The sequence below is a fragment of the Tupaia chinensis genome, unplaced genomic scaffold, assembly GCF_000334495.1.
Source record: "Tupaia chinensis unplaced genomic scaffold, TupChi_1.0 Scaffold000346_1, whole genome shotgun sequence".
NCBI classification, from domain to species: Eukaryota; Metazoa; Chordata; class Mammalia; order Scandentia; family Tupaiidae; genus Tupaia; species Tupaia belangeri.
Genome location: NW_006159840.1, coordinates 3,863,321 through 3,880,794, shown reverse-complemented (window position 1 = coordinate 3,880,794; position 17,474 = coordinate 3,863,321). Strand labels below are relative to the sequence as shown.

Below are 17,474 nucleotides of genomic sequence, written 5' to 3'. Positions count from 1 at the left end.
AAAAAAAAAAAAACCCTCCTGGGGCCAGTGGATGGCTTGGTGCACAATGTGTTGAAGACCACGACTGACTCTATGGTTGGAATCACGACTGGGCAGTCTGAAGGACACTCCAGTCATGTGTGCATACATGCCTGAGGTCCTCAGAGCAGAATAAAGAAGGGATTGTGGGGTAGGTCCCCCCCGCCCCCCATGGGTATTTCTCATTTTCTCTCTCTTCAGTGGGCACGTGCACTTTATGGAAAAAAAAAAAAGTATAAAAAAAGGGAAGAACACTCTTAAAATTTCTATGGAATCAAAAAAAGAAAAAAGAATTAAAAAAAAAAAAAAGAGAGAGAGAGAGAGAGAGAGAGAAACCCCAAAACAGTCAAAGGAATCCTGAGAAGGAACAAAGCTGGAGGTATCAATTTCTGATTTCAAGTCTGTAACAAAGCCGGTAATCAAAACAGTATGTAGTAGGACCAGCAGTTAGCATAATGGCTATGTCGCTGGACTCCCATGTGGTCGACTGCAGTTCAAGTCCTGGACCCGGTGGCTTAAAACTCACACGGGGTGCGTGTGCATGCGTGCCCAAGATCCGGAGAGCAGAAGGGAGGAGAAGGGATTGTGGCGTGGCCATTCCCCCTGGGGGCTGATTTCTCGCTTTCTATTTCTCCATCTTTCTCTTTCTGGCAAGGGCGTGCGCGCCCTATAGCAAAAACTTCTCAAAAATAAATAAATAAATAAAGCTACCATATGGTCCATTATTCTTACTTCTGAATATTTATCCAAAAGTAATGAAATCAGTATGTCAAAGATGTCTGCCCCCTCTGTCCACTGCAGCATTATTCACAAGGCCAAGATAAGGAAGCAATGTAAGTGGCTATTCACAAATGCAGTAAGATTGTCTCCTATTCCTATATTCTTTACTCTCAATAAATGGAACCAGAAAACACCAAAAAAGTGCTCTCACCCTCTTCATCTCCATATGTAACAGATTAATAAATCTCAGGATTTTCACTACTTAATTTATTTCTCTTCATTTCAATTGCAATTATCTTTGTTTAGGTCCACATTATGCTCTACCTGAACTTGTGGCTGTAGCAGTACCACAAAAGTAAAGACTATGCCTTTTCTTAATCCTGTGGCCTGTTCCTAGTATAGAGCACACACAAAACATTTCTAGAATTAAAAAAAAAAAAATATGGGAATCAGCAGATGGCATAAGGGTTATTATATTGCGGGACTCCCATGCAGTCAATCACAATTCGAGTCCCGGACCTGGTGGCTTAAACTCATGCCAGATATATATGCATGCGTGCTCCAAATCTCAAAAGGAGAACGGAGGAGAAGGAATTGTAGCGTGGCATCTCCCCGAGGGCCACCCACCCCCCCCCACACACACACACACACACCCGCGGGGGTGAGTTCTCACTTTCTCTCTAGCAAGCACACATGCCCTATACCAGAAATCCTCCCTCTTCCAAAAAAAAAAGAAAAAAAGATGCTGAAATTTTGCAGTTTTATATGTGGATCTTCTTTTTAACTTTCATGTTTATAATTATACTTTTTTAAATGTTATAATTTAATTATTTTTAACAATCAAATCAAGGATTATTACCATATACATCATTTCCAATAGACAATTTTACATTCTTGGGTTTGTTACATGTTTCTTCCCTTTGCCCCTGCCATCCACCCCTCACTGTGCACTCCTCTCCCTTAAAGACTCTGTTATCAACGCATAGTCTCCCTGTATCGTATCTTCAGATCTTTCCAGTTTTGCAGACATTCGGTACATATTGAGCGGAGACATACTGTCTTTCAAAGTATGGTTTACTTCACAGAATGGTTAAGTCTTACTTAAGCAACCATTTTGAAGTAGTGTCTCACTGTTTCTTTAGGCTGAACAGCATTATATAAATTATATGTGCCACAATTTTTCAACCTAATAATCAGTTAGTGGGCACTTATGTTGATTCCAGGTCTTTGCAACTGCAAATAATGCTGGAAAGACATAGAAGTGCAAGTGATGTTCCCAGCTGAGTGCTTTCCTGTCCTTAAGGTAAATATCAAGGAGTGGGATTAATAGGTCATATGGTTAATTCTATTTGTAGGTTGTTGAGGCACCTCCTTATTGTTTTCCACAGTGGCTGTACCAAATTACATTCCTACCAACAGTGCAAGAGGGCTCCATTCTCACCACAACCTCACCAGCACTTGTCATTATTTATTTTATCATAAGCCATTCTAACGGAAGGTAACTGGTTCTCATTGTTGTTTTGATCTGTATTTGCTTTATGAAAAAGATGATGAACATTGTTTGTATGCATCCTGGCCATTCATATGTCTTTCTTAGAGGGTTGTCTGTTCAGTTAATTTTCTCTTCTTTAAATTTTTTTTTTGGGGGGTGGAGTAGGTGAGCTGCTTGAGTTCCCTATGTATTTTGGTTGTCAATTCCTTATCTGAAGCACATCTTGCAAATATGTTCTCCCATTCTGTGGGTTATCTGTTCACTCTATTTATTATTTCCTTTGCTGTGTAGAAGCTTTTTAGTTTGATGTAGTCCCACTTGTGAATTTTGGGGATTATTGCCCATCCTTTATTAACCTTATTTTTAAAATAATCACCTACTGGGAACCAGCAGTTAGCGTAATGGCTATGTCGCTGGACTCCCACATAGTCGACCACGGTTCGCAGACCCAGTGGCTTAGAACTCACGCCGGGCGCATGTGCATGCGTGCCCCAAGATCCCGAGAGGAGAATGGAGGAGAAGGGATTGTGGCGTGACCATCCCCCCTGGGGGGTGATTTCTCGCTTTTGTCTCTATGTCTCTGTCTGTCTGGCGAGCGCACGCGTCTTATAGCGAGAAAAATAAAAAACTCTCAAAAAAAATAGTAATAATAATCACCTACTATAATATCTTCAAGAGTTTCCCCTGTGTTTTCCACCGACAGCTTTTGAGACTTCGTATTTAAATTTTTTTAATCCATTTTTGAGTCCTAGGGTTAACAGTGAGAGATAAGGGTCCAGTTTCACTGTTTTGTGGGTGGATAACCAGTTCTTCCAGCAGTATTTGTTGAAATGACTTTCTTTTCTCCACTGCATTGTCTTGTGCCCTTTGTCAAAGGTCAGCTGGCTGTACGATTGGGGGATTATTCCTAGATTCTCTATTCTGTTCCACTGGTCTGTATATCTGTTTCTGTGTTAGCAGCATGCTGTTTTAATTATCACACCTTTGTAATATATTTGGAGGTCAGGTAGTCAGATGCCTCCTACTTTACTCTTTTTCGCAGTACCACCCTAGCGATACAGGTTTTTTTGTTTGTTATTCCAGATAATTTTGAGCACTCTATTTCTGTGAAAAATGTCACTGATAACTGAATCTGTACATTAATGTGAACAGAACTGACATTTTAATTATAATGATTCTTTCCATCCAAGAACAAGCAATGTCTTTCTTTTTTTTGGGGGGGGAGGGGGATCATGTTCAATTTTCCTTTTTCAGTGTTTCATACTTTCCCTTGTAGAGGTCTTACACTTCTTTGGTTAGGTTTACTCCTATGTATTTTCTTTTGTAGCTAATGTAAATGGGACTTCTTTCTTCAATTCTGTTTGGTCCTTACTGGTGTATAAAAATGCTATAGATTTTTGTATACTGATTTTCTATCAGTTTTAGGAATTTTGAGTGGACTCTTTTGGGTTTTCTATTTACATGATCATATAATCTACAAATAGGGACTACCTAAGCTTCTCTTCCTACTCAAATGCTTTTTATTTTACTCTCTTATCTGATTATGTTGGCTAAGACTTCTAGCACTATGTCTTGTTCCACTTTTGAGTGGGAAAGCCTTTTGCTTTTCTCCACTTAGTATTACATTAGCAATGGGGTTGTGGTATATCACTCTTATTATGTTGAGAAATGTCTCTTCTAAACGTATTTTTGCCAACAGTGCTAATCGAGAAAGGGTATTGGTATTTTTGTCACATGATTTTTCTGGATCAATTGATATGATCTTATGTTCTTATCTTTTCCCTCTGTTAATATGATCTATTACAGTTACTGCTTTGCATATGTTAAAGCAATCTTGCATCCCTGAGATAAAGCTTACCTGGTAATGGTGTATATCTTTTTGACGTGCTTGCTGTTAGATTCTGTTTAATAGTTCCTAGTTGTGGGTTTCTGCATCTGTATTCATCGGAGATACTGGTCAGTAGTTTTTTTCTGTTACATCTTTGTCTGCTTTTGGTATCAAGATAATGGAGGCCTGGGCTGGGCTGAGCTGACCTGACCCACGGAGCCCCACCCACAGGGGCCGTCTGTGCCTGCCTGCCTGGCCGGAGTGGCTCCAGCCCTAGAGTAGCTGTCCCTCCTGTCCTGCCTTGGCCTGTCCCGTCCACTCCAGCCTCCCACCAGCCCAGGGTCAGGCTGTGTGGTGGACTTCATCTGGGCTGTGAGCACTCGAGCCTTGCAGCTCGCTGTAGAAGGGGCAGCTGCTCTTCCAGATGGAACAGCAGGTGGCAGTTGCAAACTCAGGATAGCCCTGTGTCACCACCCTGAGGAGGAGAGGAGCCGGAGGAGAGGGGGTCCCAGGACCTGCTAGGCAGAAGGGAGGCGGAGACACAGGGGAGGGGAAAAAAAAAAAAAAAAGATAATGGAGGCTTCATAGAGTGAGTATAGAATGGTTCCTTCTTTTTTGGATCTTTAGATATAGCCTGAAGAGAATTAGGATCGACTTTTTTGAAAGTATTATAAAATGCACAAGTGACATCATCAAAATCTGGACTTTTCCTTGTTGCGAGATTTATCACCTAATCTCCAATGATCCAATCTCCCTGCTTGTTACTTGTCTACTCAGGGAATCTATTTCTTCCTGGTTCAATTTAGACAACTTGTATGTGTCTAAGAAATTCTCCATTTCATACATGACCTTTACTTTGCTGTTATACAGTCATTCATAATATTTTCTCATAACTATTTCTATTTCTTTTTTTTTTTTGGAGAGTTTTTTTGCTATAGGGCACGTGTGCTCACCAGACAGAGAGAGAGAAACAAAGAGACAGAAAGCAAGAAATCACCCCCCAGGGGGGATGGCCACACCGCAATCCCTTCTCCTCCATTCTCCTCTCGGGATCTTGGGCACGCACGCACACGCGCTCAGCGTGAGTTTAAGCCACCGGGTCCAGGACCCAAACCATGGTCGACTACGTGGGAGTCCAGCGACATAGCCATTATGCCAACTGCTGGTCCCACTATTTCTACTTCTGATATGTCCTTAATAATAGTACTGGCTTCATTCCTAATCTCATTTATCTGATTCTTTTATCTGTTTTTCTTGAACAGTCTAGCTAATAGAGTGCCAATTTTTGTTTATCCTCTCAAAAACACAGCTTTTTATTTATGTGCCACCTTTCTATTTTTTTCTTGTGAGCATCAACTGCTGTAAATTTCCCTCTAACAACTGGCTGATTTCACTGCATCCCAAAGATTCTGAAGAGTCATATGTTCATTATCATTAGTTTCAATAAATCTTTTTATTCTGGTCTCAATTTCTGCAGTAGTTTTGAAGTCATTTGAAGGATAATGTCATTCTTAATGGTATCTAGAATTTCCTGCATTTTGTCCTCATTTTTCCTAAAGAATTATTTATTTAATTTTATTTATTATTATTATTATTTAAAATTTGACCAGCTAGAGAGAAGGAAAATGAGAAGTCAAGCCGCAGGTCCGGGATTTGAACTGTGGTTGGCCATGTGGGAACGCAGCGCTTTAAGCACCATGCCACCTGTTGGCCCCTATTGTCCTCATTTGTAAAAGTTTTTTCCATTCTTTTTTGGTGGCTTGGACTAAAATGGAGGTTTTCTTATTCAAGGCCTGTGACGAATGTCACTAGCAATTTGACCGAAATCGCAATCTAAATTAATTTGAGCATCATGGACATTCCTCATGGATTAATACATTCAAGGGAGGTTCTGATTTCCTATATTGTGTTCTTCATTTCCAGAACTGTTTGATTCTTTTTTTAGGGTGTCTTATCTCTTTATGGAATTCCTCCTTCAAGTCACAGAATAATGTTTTCATTTCCTGGAACTGGATATATGATTTCTCTTACATCTCATTGAGTTTTACTACAATGAATATTCTGAATTCTTTTTCTGACATTTCTATGATTTCCTGTGTTCTTTCCAATGGTGGAAAGTTATTATGCCCTTTGAGGGAGAGATAGCAGCTGGTCTCCTCATATTTCTGGGGGCTCTGCTTTGATTTTTAGGCATCTGGTGAAGTATTCACTTTTTCCTAATATTTTTGCATAGGTTTCTGCCGTTGTGCACTGCCCTATGGTGTGTGTTAGCTCCATGTCATATTTCTGCATTCTTTTGGAGGTGGAAGTGCTGGAACTCACAGAGAGAGTTTGGAGGTTCAGAATTTCAGAGGGTTCTCTCCTTTTTCTACTCTAGAGGATGGGGTGGAGGATAATTCCTCTAGAGCTGCAGTATTTTCAGGGAGTTGGCTCCTTTCCCAAACTTTTCAGCCCCAATTTGGTTGGGGGTTTAGCTGGGTAGGCAGGACATGAAGTAGTAAAGCATAAGTCATGCACTGCCCATTGCCTGGCAGCCAGCCTCCTCTTTTGCTCAGGCTGGATTGAGGGGTGTGGGGGGAAATGGGAGGCAAAACAAAGCACCTGGAGGGTAGAAAGTCGCTTCCTTCAAGTAACAGGCATGGGGTGGGAGAGGTGGACAAGGGCTGTGAGAGAGGGAGTGAAACACAGGCCACACATTGCAGATGGCCTCCTACCTTGATCCAGTTGGTCAGAAGGGATTTGGGAGAACTAATTCTTTAAAATTTTGTTTACTTTTTTGTTTTAATTTGCTTTTACAATGTCAATTTTATACTGTTTACATACCATCTTTCAAGTAAAAAGACAAGAAATTAGTAAAAATAATCACTGTCCTATAACTCTAAACATTGTAATACAGATACATTTTTTAACTTAATTCTTTACCAAACAATAAATTAAAAACTATCATATTAAGTTAACACAAGGAGATTGTCAAGTTCATGATAGCTAGGTTACTGGTGAAGATACAGATTTTGGACTTAAGGAAAAGCAGTTTTTTAGGGTACTCAAAACTATATTTTAGGAAGTCCTTAAATTATTTACAAACTATTTTGTTCTAAAGGGCTGGGTTATTAAGACATTTTCCAATGAAATAATTTAATTCCATGGCTAATAACTGCAAGTTCAATTTCAACATCCCTATGGTAAATCTATGGCAGATTCTCTCAAAAACTAAGGTAATTTTTTTGTTCAGACAAAATGAAATAAAAAAGGGTGTAAGTGTAAGATATGGAATTAACCTGAGTACCCATTAACAGACAAATGGATCAATGAAATGGCATATGTGCACATGGAATACTATTCCATCAGTAAAAAGAATGAAATGCTGTCATTCAAGGCAACAGGATAAGCCTGGAATATGTCAGATTAATTTAAATAAGCCACATACAAAAAGGAAATACCTCATGTTTGAACTCATACATGGAAATGAAAATAGTTGACCTCACAGAAGTGGAGAATACAATAGTGGTTACTAGAGCTAGAAAGAGTGGGAGTAGGGAGCAGGTAAAGAGATACTGGGGTTAAAGGATACAGGAGTCAGATAAGAGGAGTAAATTCTAGTGGTTTACAGCACAGTAAGATGACCTCAGTTAACAATTTATTGTGTATTTCAAAACAGCTAATACAGAGGAGTTTGAATGTTCCCAACAATGACATAATGGAAATGCTTTACCCTACGATCACAGTATTCATATTTAAAAAGAAAAAAATACTGTATCCTATAAGTATATACAAGTATGTGTCAATTAAAAATAGTTTTAAAAAAAAGACACTATTTTTTCATTCACTGACAAAGTGAATTTAGGTACCAAGATAGATGGTATCATCTTTGACTCTTTCACAGCCCATTTCTTTGTCAATCTAGGGAGAGCAAAGTGTTAGGATTAGGAAGACTCTATTATTAACTGCTTCACTAAGCTCCAAGAAACACTGTTCTCTCAAGATGGGTTGACAGCAGACCAGCACCTTATGCTGTTCTTTAATTACTATCAGAAACAGCTCAATGTTTCTAGAATACGGATAGCACCAAGAAGCAGGGTGACCCTCACTCGGAAACATAGGTTTACAAGAAACAATTCTTCCCTAAAAATTAACTCTATCTTTTAGTTTGTTTTTCTGTGTATTGGTTCCTTTTAAATAATAAGTTACTTCTGAAAGAAAGCACCTGATTTTTAAGACTCTAAGAAGGTTTTTCAAGAAATTGTTAAAACGGAAACACTGGGAAAAACCAAATTTACTGCTTTCAAACTGTCTTGAAAAATCTTTCTGGAATAATATCTACTAACAACCTAATAGTGTTAGTATATTCCAAGCCATAAGCACCTTATTATATGTTTGGTATACAACAGGCTCTCAATATAACCTTATAATGTGAAATAAAAAGGAATACTTCAAAACAAAATCATGAAACTGACCTCCACTAAATTAATCTGGTTGAAGTTCTAAGTCAGCAACAAGTTTCCCTAAGGAGATGCCCTATACAAAGGGGACTTTAAAAAGTACATGGAAAACTGAAATTAAAGTATCAGAATTTTGTTTTTTGTCTGTTTGTTTTTGTCACAGGGTGTGGGTATGTTTGATGAAAAGGAGACAGAGACGTTCAGAGACAGAGAAAATGAGAACCCATCCCCTAGAGGGAATGGCCACGCCACAATCCTTTCTCCTCTAGGGATTTTGGGCATATACTGACCCATACCTGGTGTGATTTTTAAGCCGCTGGGTCTGAGACTCAAACCACAGTCATGTGGGAGTCCAGCACCTTAACCACTCTGCCACCTGCTGGCTCCAGTGTGTTTATTTTGATGGGGGAAAAAAAAAAAAAACTTTGAAATCACATGTGTAATTTTTTCATGTCTTTTCCACAAACTTTTTAAGTATGTTTCCCATTATCAAATCATTATGCTAAATTTTAGCCCCAACAGGTTAATTCATAATTTGAAACAATTCAAAACTCCATTCAATAAAAATACATGCTAATATTATTAGAAAAGCTATCTTTAATTGATTTCCTACAAAAAACTATCAAAGAGAGACACATAGATCTTATTTTTTAAAACACTGTATCTTGGGAACCAGCAGTTAGCGTAATGGCTATGTTGCTGGACTCCCACGTAGTCCACCGCAGTTCGCGTCCTGAACCCAATGGCTTAACACTCACACCGAGTGCATGTGCGTGCATGCCCAAGATCCCGAGAGGAGAATGGAGGCGAAGGGATTGCGGTGTGACCATCCCCCCTGGGGGGTGATTTCTCACTTTCTGTCTCTCTTTCTGTCTCTGTCCGTCTGGTGAGTGCACGCGCCCTATAGCAAAAACCTCTCCAAAAAAAATCAAACACTGTATCTTCACTCATGTCAAGGAAAAAATGAAGAGTTAACCAAGGTACTGAAAAAGGAGACTACTGGTTAAATTTGGATTTAACATCCAGTTGTTATGAATAAGAACAAAGGTGAAAGCCGTTTTTATCAAGACTCCTAAAGGCTCTTGGTTAATCCTTGAACGCCATAAGAAAGCCACAATAGTCAAAGGAACACCTAAGGAAAGATAACTAACTTCACTGACCTCTCTTCTTATAATCCCTCCAAAATAAATGCCAGCTCAACAGCCAATTGCAGGTGCCAATCTTGCAAAGTGAAAGAACATTACTAAACCACACTATACTAACTCAGTAACTATGACTAGCCATATTTTATCTGCGAACCCAAGAAAATAGAAACTTACAACTCATGCTCTCCCAGTAATATAAATTACTGTTGTAAAACAGACTGCAGAGAGTATTGTGGATAACATTATAAACTTAAACTATTAATTATAGTTGCCAGGCTATAATCCTACAAGCTGGGGAGAAAAAACTTTAAAAGACTTTTATCCATCTTACAAGCCTTTTGACAGTGTATGTCACCACAATGGCCTATATTCAAGAGATGTTTTTAAGGAAACCACACAAAATTTAAAACCCATTTTTGAAACGAAAACCTAACAAAAATGCCAGCTTCCTTCCCATAAAATCCTAACAACAACAACAAAAAAAAAACTCACTAAAATTTTATTGGCAAATCCATTTCCCAAGCAATCAGTTCATCAATCTAATCCATTCTGTACATGTGGGACGACAGAATATCCTAATAGGTAGACTAGTGCCAATATTTGGAACTTATCTACTATTCTGACAGATCCTATAAAACAACTTTTAACAACTCAAAATTGATAACTAGGTAATTTAATGACAAGATTATTACCAATTCATATGAAACCTAACACTTTTTTTTTTTTACATCAACCAGAGTTAACTCCACTTGTACAACATTTATAAGATCTTCATGGATTCCAACTTAACAGACCAAATTACCAGCTGGATAGTTTAAATGTTTCTTTAATCTTTAATCACGTCTACAGTTTCATGAATACATGGTAAATGTAAGAATAGTGTTAAGTCTGACATTTAACTCAAATTTTTTTAAAGGTTTTTACCATAGAGCAAATGCACTTGACAAAGAAAGTCAGAGACAGAGAGGGAAAGTGAGAAATCATCTTCCAGGGAGGATATCCATGCCACAATCCCTTCTCCTTCATTCTCCTGCATGATTTTCAAGCTGCTGGGCCCAAATCCAAACTGTGGTCAGAATGTGGAAGTTCACTACCTTACCTACTACACCACCTGCTGGTCCCCATAACTCAGTATCATTCATCTTTCATACAAGACTATGTGCTCCTTCAATAATTGGATTTTTTTTTCTTGTTCATGATCACATTCATTGCTTTTCTGGGTGCCACATATTTATCGTTATTTACATAACAATTAGATCTTATAACTTTATATACAAAGAAATACATCCTAAATAGTTAACACATGTTCAAAACCAATATGATAATCTATTTTTCAGGGATTATTTATTTCAGTTCCCTTCGCGTTGTGGACAGTGATTTGATATGGTTACTACAGGGATTCTCAACCTCAACATTGACATTCGGGACAGAAAAATTCCTTGATGGGGTGAGGGGGAACTGTAGGGTGTTTAGCAGTATCCCCAGTGTCTACTCACCAGTTGTCAATAGTACTCTTTCTCTCAAGCTTTGGCAACCAATAATTATTTCCAGACATAATGTCCCTAGATGTAAAACTGCCCCCAGGTGAGAATCACTGGGTTAATGGAATGCTAGCAGATAGGAGAGGAGCAGAGGCCTTACGCATGCTTCAGTGCTGCTTGGCTCTGGTATCCATAGACAGAGAAAAACAAAAACAACAAAAAAAAACCCTCATTATTTTAAGCCACTGTGCTTTTAGGGTATTTTATTTTGAAGCACTATTGTGGCCACTGTTGACATCAGTAAGGATTATTAGTAAACCAGTATTCAAAACCTGTATCTGTCTGACTCAAAAATCCACTATTATGACAACCTCAAAGATTTTTTTCAACTGAATTAACATCCCTATCTCTAGGATACGCTTTGCATACAATCGAGATCCAGCAAATCCTTTTTTTTTTTTTTTAAATTTCCAGAGGGGCATGTGCACTTGCCAGAGAAAGGGAGATAAAAGGGAGAAAGTGTTCCCAATGGGGCATCATCACACCACAGTCTATCCTCCATTTTTCCATTCTGCTTAGATTTGGGATGGGCACACACAAACACACATCTGGTGTGTTTTTTAAAACATCTGGGCCAGGATTTGAATTGGTCATGAGGAATCCAACTCTTTTAACACTAGGCTACAGCATCAGCCCAAAGTCTGCTTTCTTAATAAATATAAGTAAATATTAATTGTGGAAAAAAAAAAACCAACACATTTCAACATGCTCTTCATATTAACTTTTCATTCTCACATCATCAAGCCAACAGTTCAAAAACAATATGAAGGGCAGTATATATTAATAGTATTACTTCATTTCTCAGACACTGAATTTAAGGCTTTCTTACAATTAAATCAGTCCCAGAGCACTGTACAGCCAAACTTAAAACACCCCTTCCAGCTTAAAACTGTCTTCTAGAGTAATGTGCAAATGCAAAAGATACCAGGTTTTTAAAAATGTTTAGCAATATTTGAAATAATTAGTTTCAAACAAATATGTGCAGCTAAATGCTATTGTGCACCTACCAGCGTATTGGAAGCCGGCAGGAAAAAGACTGTAAACTTCTAGAGCTTACATTCTGATGAACACTTACATAAGGGCATTTCCAAGTGCTTTACACATACAAATACAGTCAGTCCTCATAACCCTGTAAGAGACTTAATACCTCTATTACAGATGAAGAAACTGAGCAGCAAAAACGCCATCTGCCAAAGTATCCAAACAAGTAGCCAAGCTAGCCAAGAGTATGGTTCTAAGTTCATACTTCTGGATAGCTTCTGCTAAAGCTGTCCCTCTGAACAGATTATTTTATTATTAACTAGTATGATACATTCACCCACAAAATGAAGCTTATATTCACATGGGCATGGAGGAAGAGAGGCATTCTGAATGATCTCCAAGATGTATTAATAACATGAAGAAAAAGTAAGGGTAAGAAGAGTGCATATGTGTATCATATAGCCAGTATCTAATTCATATTTCTGAAATTAATCTTTTCCCCTTAATTTTTTTCTGAGGCAGCATTTTTATAGTTGCATTTGCTTGAGAAGTTCCTACAACTTAGCAAAGGGGGTCGAGGAATATAGCAGGTGATTTCTGTTTATATCCCAACATGAAGTCTACACGGGCCCCTAGAATGGAAGAAAAGAATGCCCTTTTCTCTCAGATGCAAACATCCTAAAGCCAGAGGTCTCTTCTTTACCATTAACCTTCTACCTTTTAAAATGGTGATAACATATAGAAAAGACTCAATAAAAATTTTCTCAATTAATTTTAAAGCAGAACCATTTGTTTATTTTCAGTCCTGTTTCAACCAGATTTTAAGAGGTGACTCTTATTCACAGACTAAATTACTTTAATGACATTTATTTTTTATTTTTATACTTATTTATGAAATTGGCATTATAGATAAAACAATGAACTAAGTAACTAAGAGAAAGAAAAATATAAAAGTACTTTTTATGTTAAAAAAATCTTTTCCCATACTGATAAAATCTGACAGCTTCCCTTGTTTCATTTTTAATACTATTCAATTTTTTAAAGATAAGCTTCCTAATATAGACCACAAAAGTTAGTACTCACTTATACTTCTCTCCTATGAATTTCAGCTACATTTCTAATTTAAAAACTGTGATTAAAATAGACATTTTTAGATGCTAAGAAGGTAACCCCAAACTCATACATCCATCTGCCTACTTGATACCCCTACATCGGGATGTCTGACTTCAAACATAACACTGTGGAATTAGAAGTGCTGACTACCCACTTTCCCCAAATCATACCCTATGTCTCACCCTTTCCTATCTCAGGAACTGGCAATTTCACTACTGCAACTGATCAAAACCTCAGGGCCATCCCTAACTTTCACTAACACCTCTTTATCTAATCTAGCAGCAAATCCTATGGGTTCTAAAATAGAAATGCATGCAGAATTAATGTCCCCTCAATTTCTCTTGCTCAAGTCCCCTTCCCTGCCTCCTAACTAGTCTCCCTGCTTCCACCATTACCCAGAGCTTTTCTCATTCCTCAAAATATTGGGATGGCTTCCCATTTCATTCAAATAGTGTCCAAAATTCCTAGAGAGACTCCCAGGCTCTACATAACATGGCCCTTCTGCTTACTCTAAACTCTCCTGTCTTGGCACACCTCCGAAGCAGGTTCAGACCTGAGTCCCTATGCACTTGCTGTTCACTCGACTAGAAAAGTTTTTTCCCAGATGATTTTCATGCCTTCTTCTCCATCACTCTGTTCTTATCTTTCCATTCCCATCATCTTATAAGAAATTATTTCTTTGATTACCCATAAATATAAACACCTTCCCCCACACAGAGTCATCAATCATCAGTTTACCCTATTTTATGTTTCTTCACAGTATTGACTCTACCCAAAAGTATATGGTCATCAGAAAGGTCATGATCCATTTTTTTTGCATAGAAAAATATGTCATGGGGGATGGCAGGTAACATGGTGGTTAAGGGCACTGGACTCCCACACAACCAACAGTGGTTTGAGTCCCAGACTCAGCGACTTGCTTAGTCACTTTCCCTCTCCTTTTCTCTTGTTCTCTCCTTCTCTGGTCAAATTTAAATACATACATACATACATACATATGTACAATAAAATAATTCTTAAAAAAGAAAAGTATGTCATGACTTTTCCAACAAGCCAATATTTGTTCACTGTCTATCTCTTCTACTGAAATGCCCCCTCCACTGAAACACTGTTGAGTTAACCACTCTACCTACCTCCTGAAATGATGCCTGACAAAATGACCATATTCACAATCACTTACCTGGTAGTCTGGCTCACTCTGACAAATAAAATAAGAGCAGCGATTTCAAATCTTAGCATGTATCAGAATCATCTACAGGGCTCAGTAAAAGGCAGACTGCTTATATCTCTCTCCAGAGTTTCTGATTTAACTTGACTAGGACAAGATGTGGACAAGTAATTATAAGTACCTAGGACGTACAGAAACCATGATCCACATTTTGAGAACCAGCTATCTAGACAATGTTAACCATCAGCCACACTCTCTCTGCCAATGAGTCACAACTGGTGGAAGAAGGAAAACAATATAATAAATGGTGCCCTCTGGATCCAGGTCTTAATAAATAAGGCTATATAGAACATATGTTTTTAAAATAATGCAACATAAATATCCCTTCCCTGAATGGATTTTGTTTAGCTTTTTAAAGAGATGCAACAAAAAGATCAAGGTTTACTCTCTATCAAAATCTTACTATGGTCTTATTCTATGTTAATGACTATTGCTTTAGGATTTAAACAAGTAGATGAGAAGTATGACATCTTTCAGGGGATTCTGAACACCAAACAGTAGACCCCAACTGGAGGAGCTGCCCAAATCATATTTTCTCATTTCTAGGAATAATCACAATCCCCAGGGCAGGCCCATGGTAGCAGGTAACATCTCTTCCTAGTCATAGGAAAACAGATCAAAACACTTCTAAGAATCAAAAAGTTGAACATAAACTTTGGAAGGCACTGATGCCAACCTAGGTTAAGAGCAAGGCTTTCAATAGAGAAGGTTCATAAATGCCTACTGCTAAAATTCTCAGAGATAGCCTGGCTCTTGCCTTATATGAAGCTTGGTTTTCTAGCTATGCCTTTAATTCTTTGTATTACTCAATAATCTTCCAACAAAATACATATCAAAAAATACACAAGCTTTAAAAATATGTCTTAGAAATGCAAATTATAAAATACCGGTTTCCCCTAATCCATAGGAGGAATACATTCTAAGACTCCCAGTGAACACCTGAAACCATAGTACCAGACTCTGTGATAAAAGTTTAATTTATAAATTAGGCATAGTAATAGTTAACAATAAAACAGAACAATTACAGCAACATACTGACATACAAGTTATGTGAATATAGTCTTTCTTAAAATATCCCACTGTACCATACCAACAGTTGACCGTACAAGGTTACTCAAACTGTGGAAAACAAAACCACCAACAAGGGGAGACCACTTTATAAAAACTTTTTCCCATTAATCCAATGTAAGTATTTTATTTCCCATCTGCAGACCAGCAACCAAAAAATCTTGGAGCACACATCACATTTTTGACCTTATAATATCAATTCCTCCTTTCATTCGCTTTCAGAGAAGTCCTCTGAAACCTAACAAAAAAGCCACTGCTTTTCCTTTATTCATTCATAGGTAATAGATTCCTCTTCTGTGCCAGTATTTTGGGTGATACAGCACTAAACAACCAAGGTTCTTGTTTTTTGTACCTTGCATTCTATACCTGGGGAGGTACAGAAAAATAAACAATCAAGAAAAATACCAAATAACAAGTATTGTTGCAGAGGAAAAAGAAAATTATGTGAAACAATGAGTAACCAGATGCCTTTAGATAAAATGGCCAGCAGTGGCTTCTCTGAAGTGACTGACATTAAGCTACAATCTTAATGGTAAAAAGAATCTGGACAGTAGAGATCAAGCTACAGCTAACATACAGGTCCCTAAGGCTAGTAATGAATGTGATTTTTCTAAAAGCCAAGAGAAGGCCAAGTGATTACAGTATAGTGAAAAAGAGGAAATCATTAAGATGAGATGAAAGAAACAGAACTGACAGCATCATGTAGGGCTTTGTATCAAAAGGCAAAGTCTAGGTTAGTTAGAAATTACCTGGTATAGGACAGGGAGATTATTTGCAAAAGGATTCTGAGAGAAAATAATTAAGCAATAAACTAAAGTTTAAAAAAAATGAGATCACAAACAGTAGTTTTGATAAAAATTTTAGAGCTGAAAGGAACCTTACAGTCCAACACCTTCATTCTACAGAAAGAATGATGTGGCCCAAGGTGTGGCTTCTCTGAGATCTGATTAAAGATGAGCAAAGACTCGTACTTGGTGTTGTTTGAATTCAGGCCAAAGCTCTTTCCATGATACCTGGCCTCATGAAATCTGAAACAATCTTAACCATGTGCATTTCCAAAAGTGACATAACCACAATCCATTAGAAACATATTTTGAAATTTTTAAAATTATTCATGACAAATTATTTGTATCTCCAGCCCTTCAACATGAATTGTTTTTAAAGTGGTTGATGATGCTTAAGTATTTACCATCAAATATATCCCTTCCCAAGCATATGAAGCAGAAAAAATATATTGAATAAAGCAACAAAATATACTTACATCTGGGTATTCTTTTACAGGCACATAAAGTTTCTCTTGTAACTGAACAATAGGTCCCACAGCATCAGGCAACTCTGCACTCCTTTTTTCTGTACTGCCATTTAATGTGTCATTGTACATGTCTTTCCGTACTCTGCTAATTTCTGTTGAAAGTAAAAATTTTAAATGTGTTAGACAAAAAAATATTCTTGCTAATCCGGTGGGGAGGGGGAGGGCAGGGAAGGATTTGATTAATAAAGTGCTAAAATTCAAGTCAAGAACTACTAACCTATTCTGTCATTCTCTGGGTTAAGTCCACGTTCAATAGGACTATAGCCTTATTAATTTCTACCACAAATCAAATTTATGCCAACCAAATAACCTATCTTATTTAAACTAACTTCAGAACCTGAATGCTTAACCAGTATGACACACACTTGTTATTTTACCTTATTTCCCTATGCCTACATGAGGCCAGTCCAAATGATAGCTCCAGTCAAATAACTATCACAGGCCTATCAGAGAAAATACCAAAGACTGGTTTATACTTCATTACTAATCTGTCTGAACAAGACTTAAACTGAACCACTTAGATTTTTTTTAAAAGAGATCTTTAGAACATCCAAGAGACAACAGAACTGTAAATTCGGCAAAATTCTGA

At 37.7% G+C, this 17,474-nt stretch overlaps 1 protein-coding gene across 1 annotated transcript in view; it reads right to left on the bottom strand.

The window, feature by feature from the left end:
• The window catches only part of QKI (QKI, KH domain containing RNA binding), a gene marked incomplete at its 5' end in the record, with an annotated part of 132,455 nt that extends 115,478 nt beyond the window's left edge, over positions 1-16,977 (bottom strand). The window contains 1 exon segment of the mRNA XM_014589247.2: positions 16,835-16,977. Coding sequence (XP_014444733.1) covers positions 16,835-16,977 — 143 coding nt within the window.
• Positions 16,978-17,474: the final 497 nt, after the last annotated feature.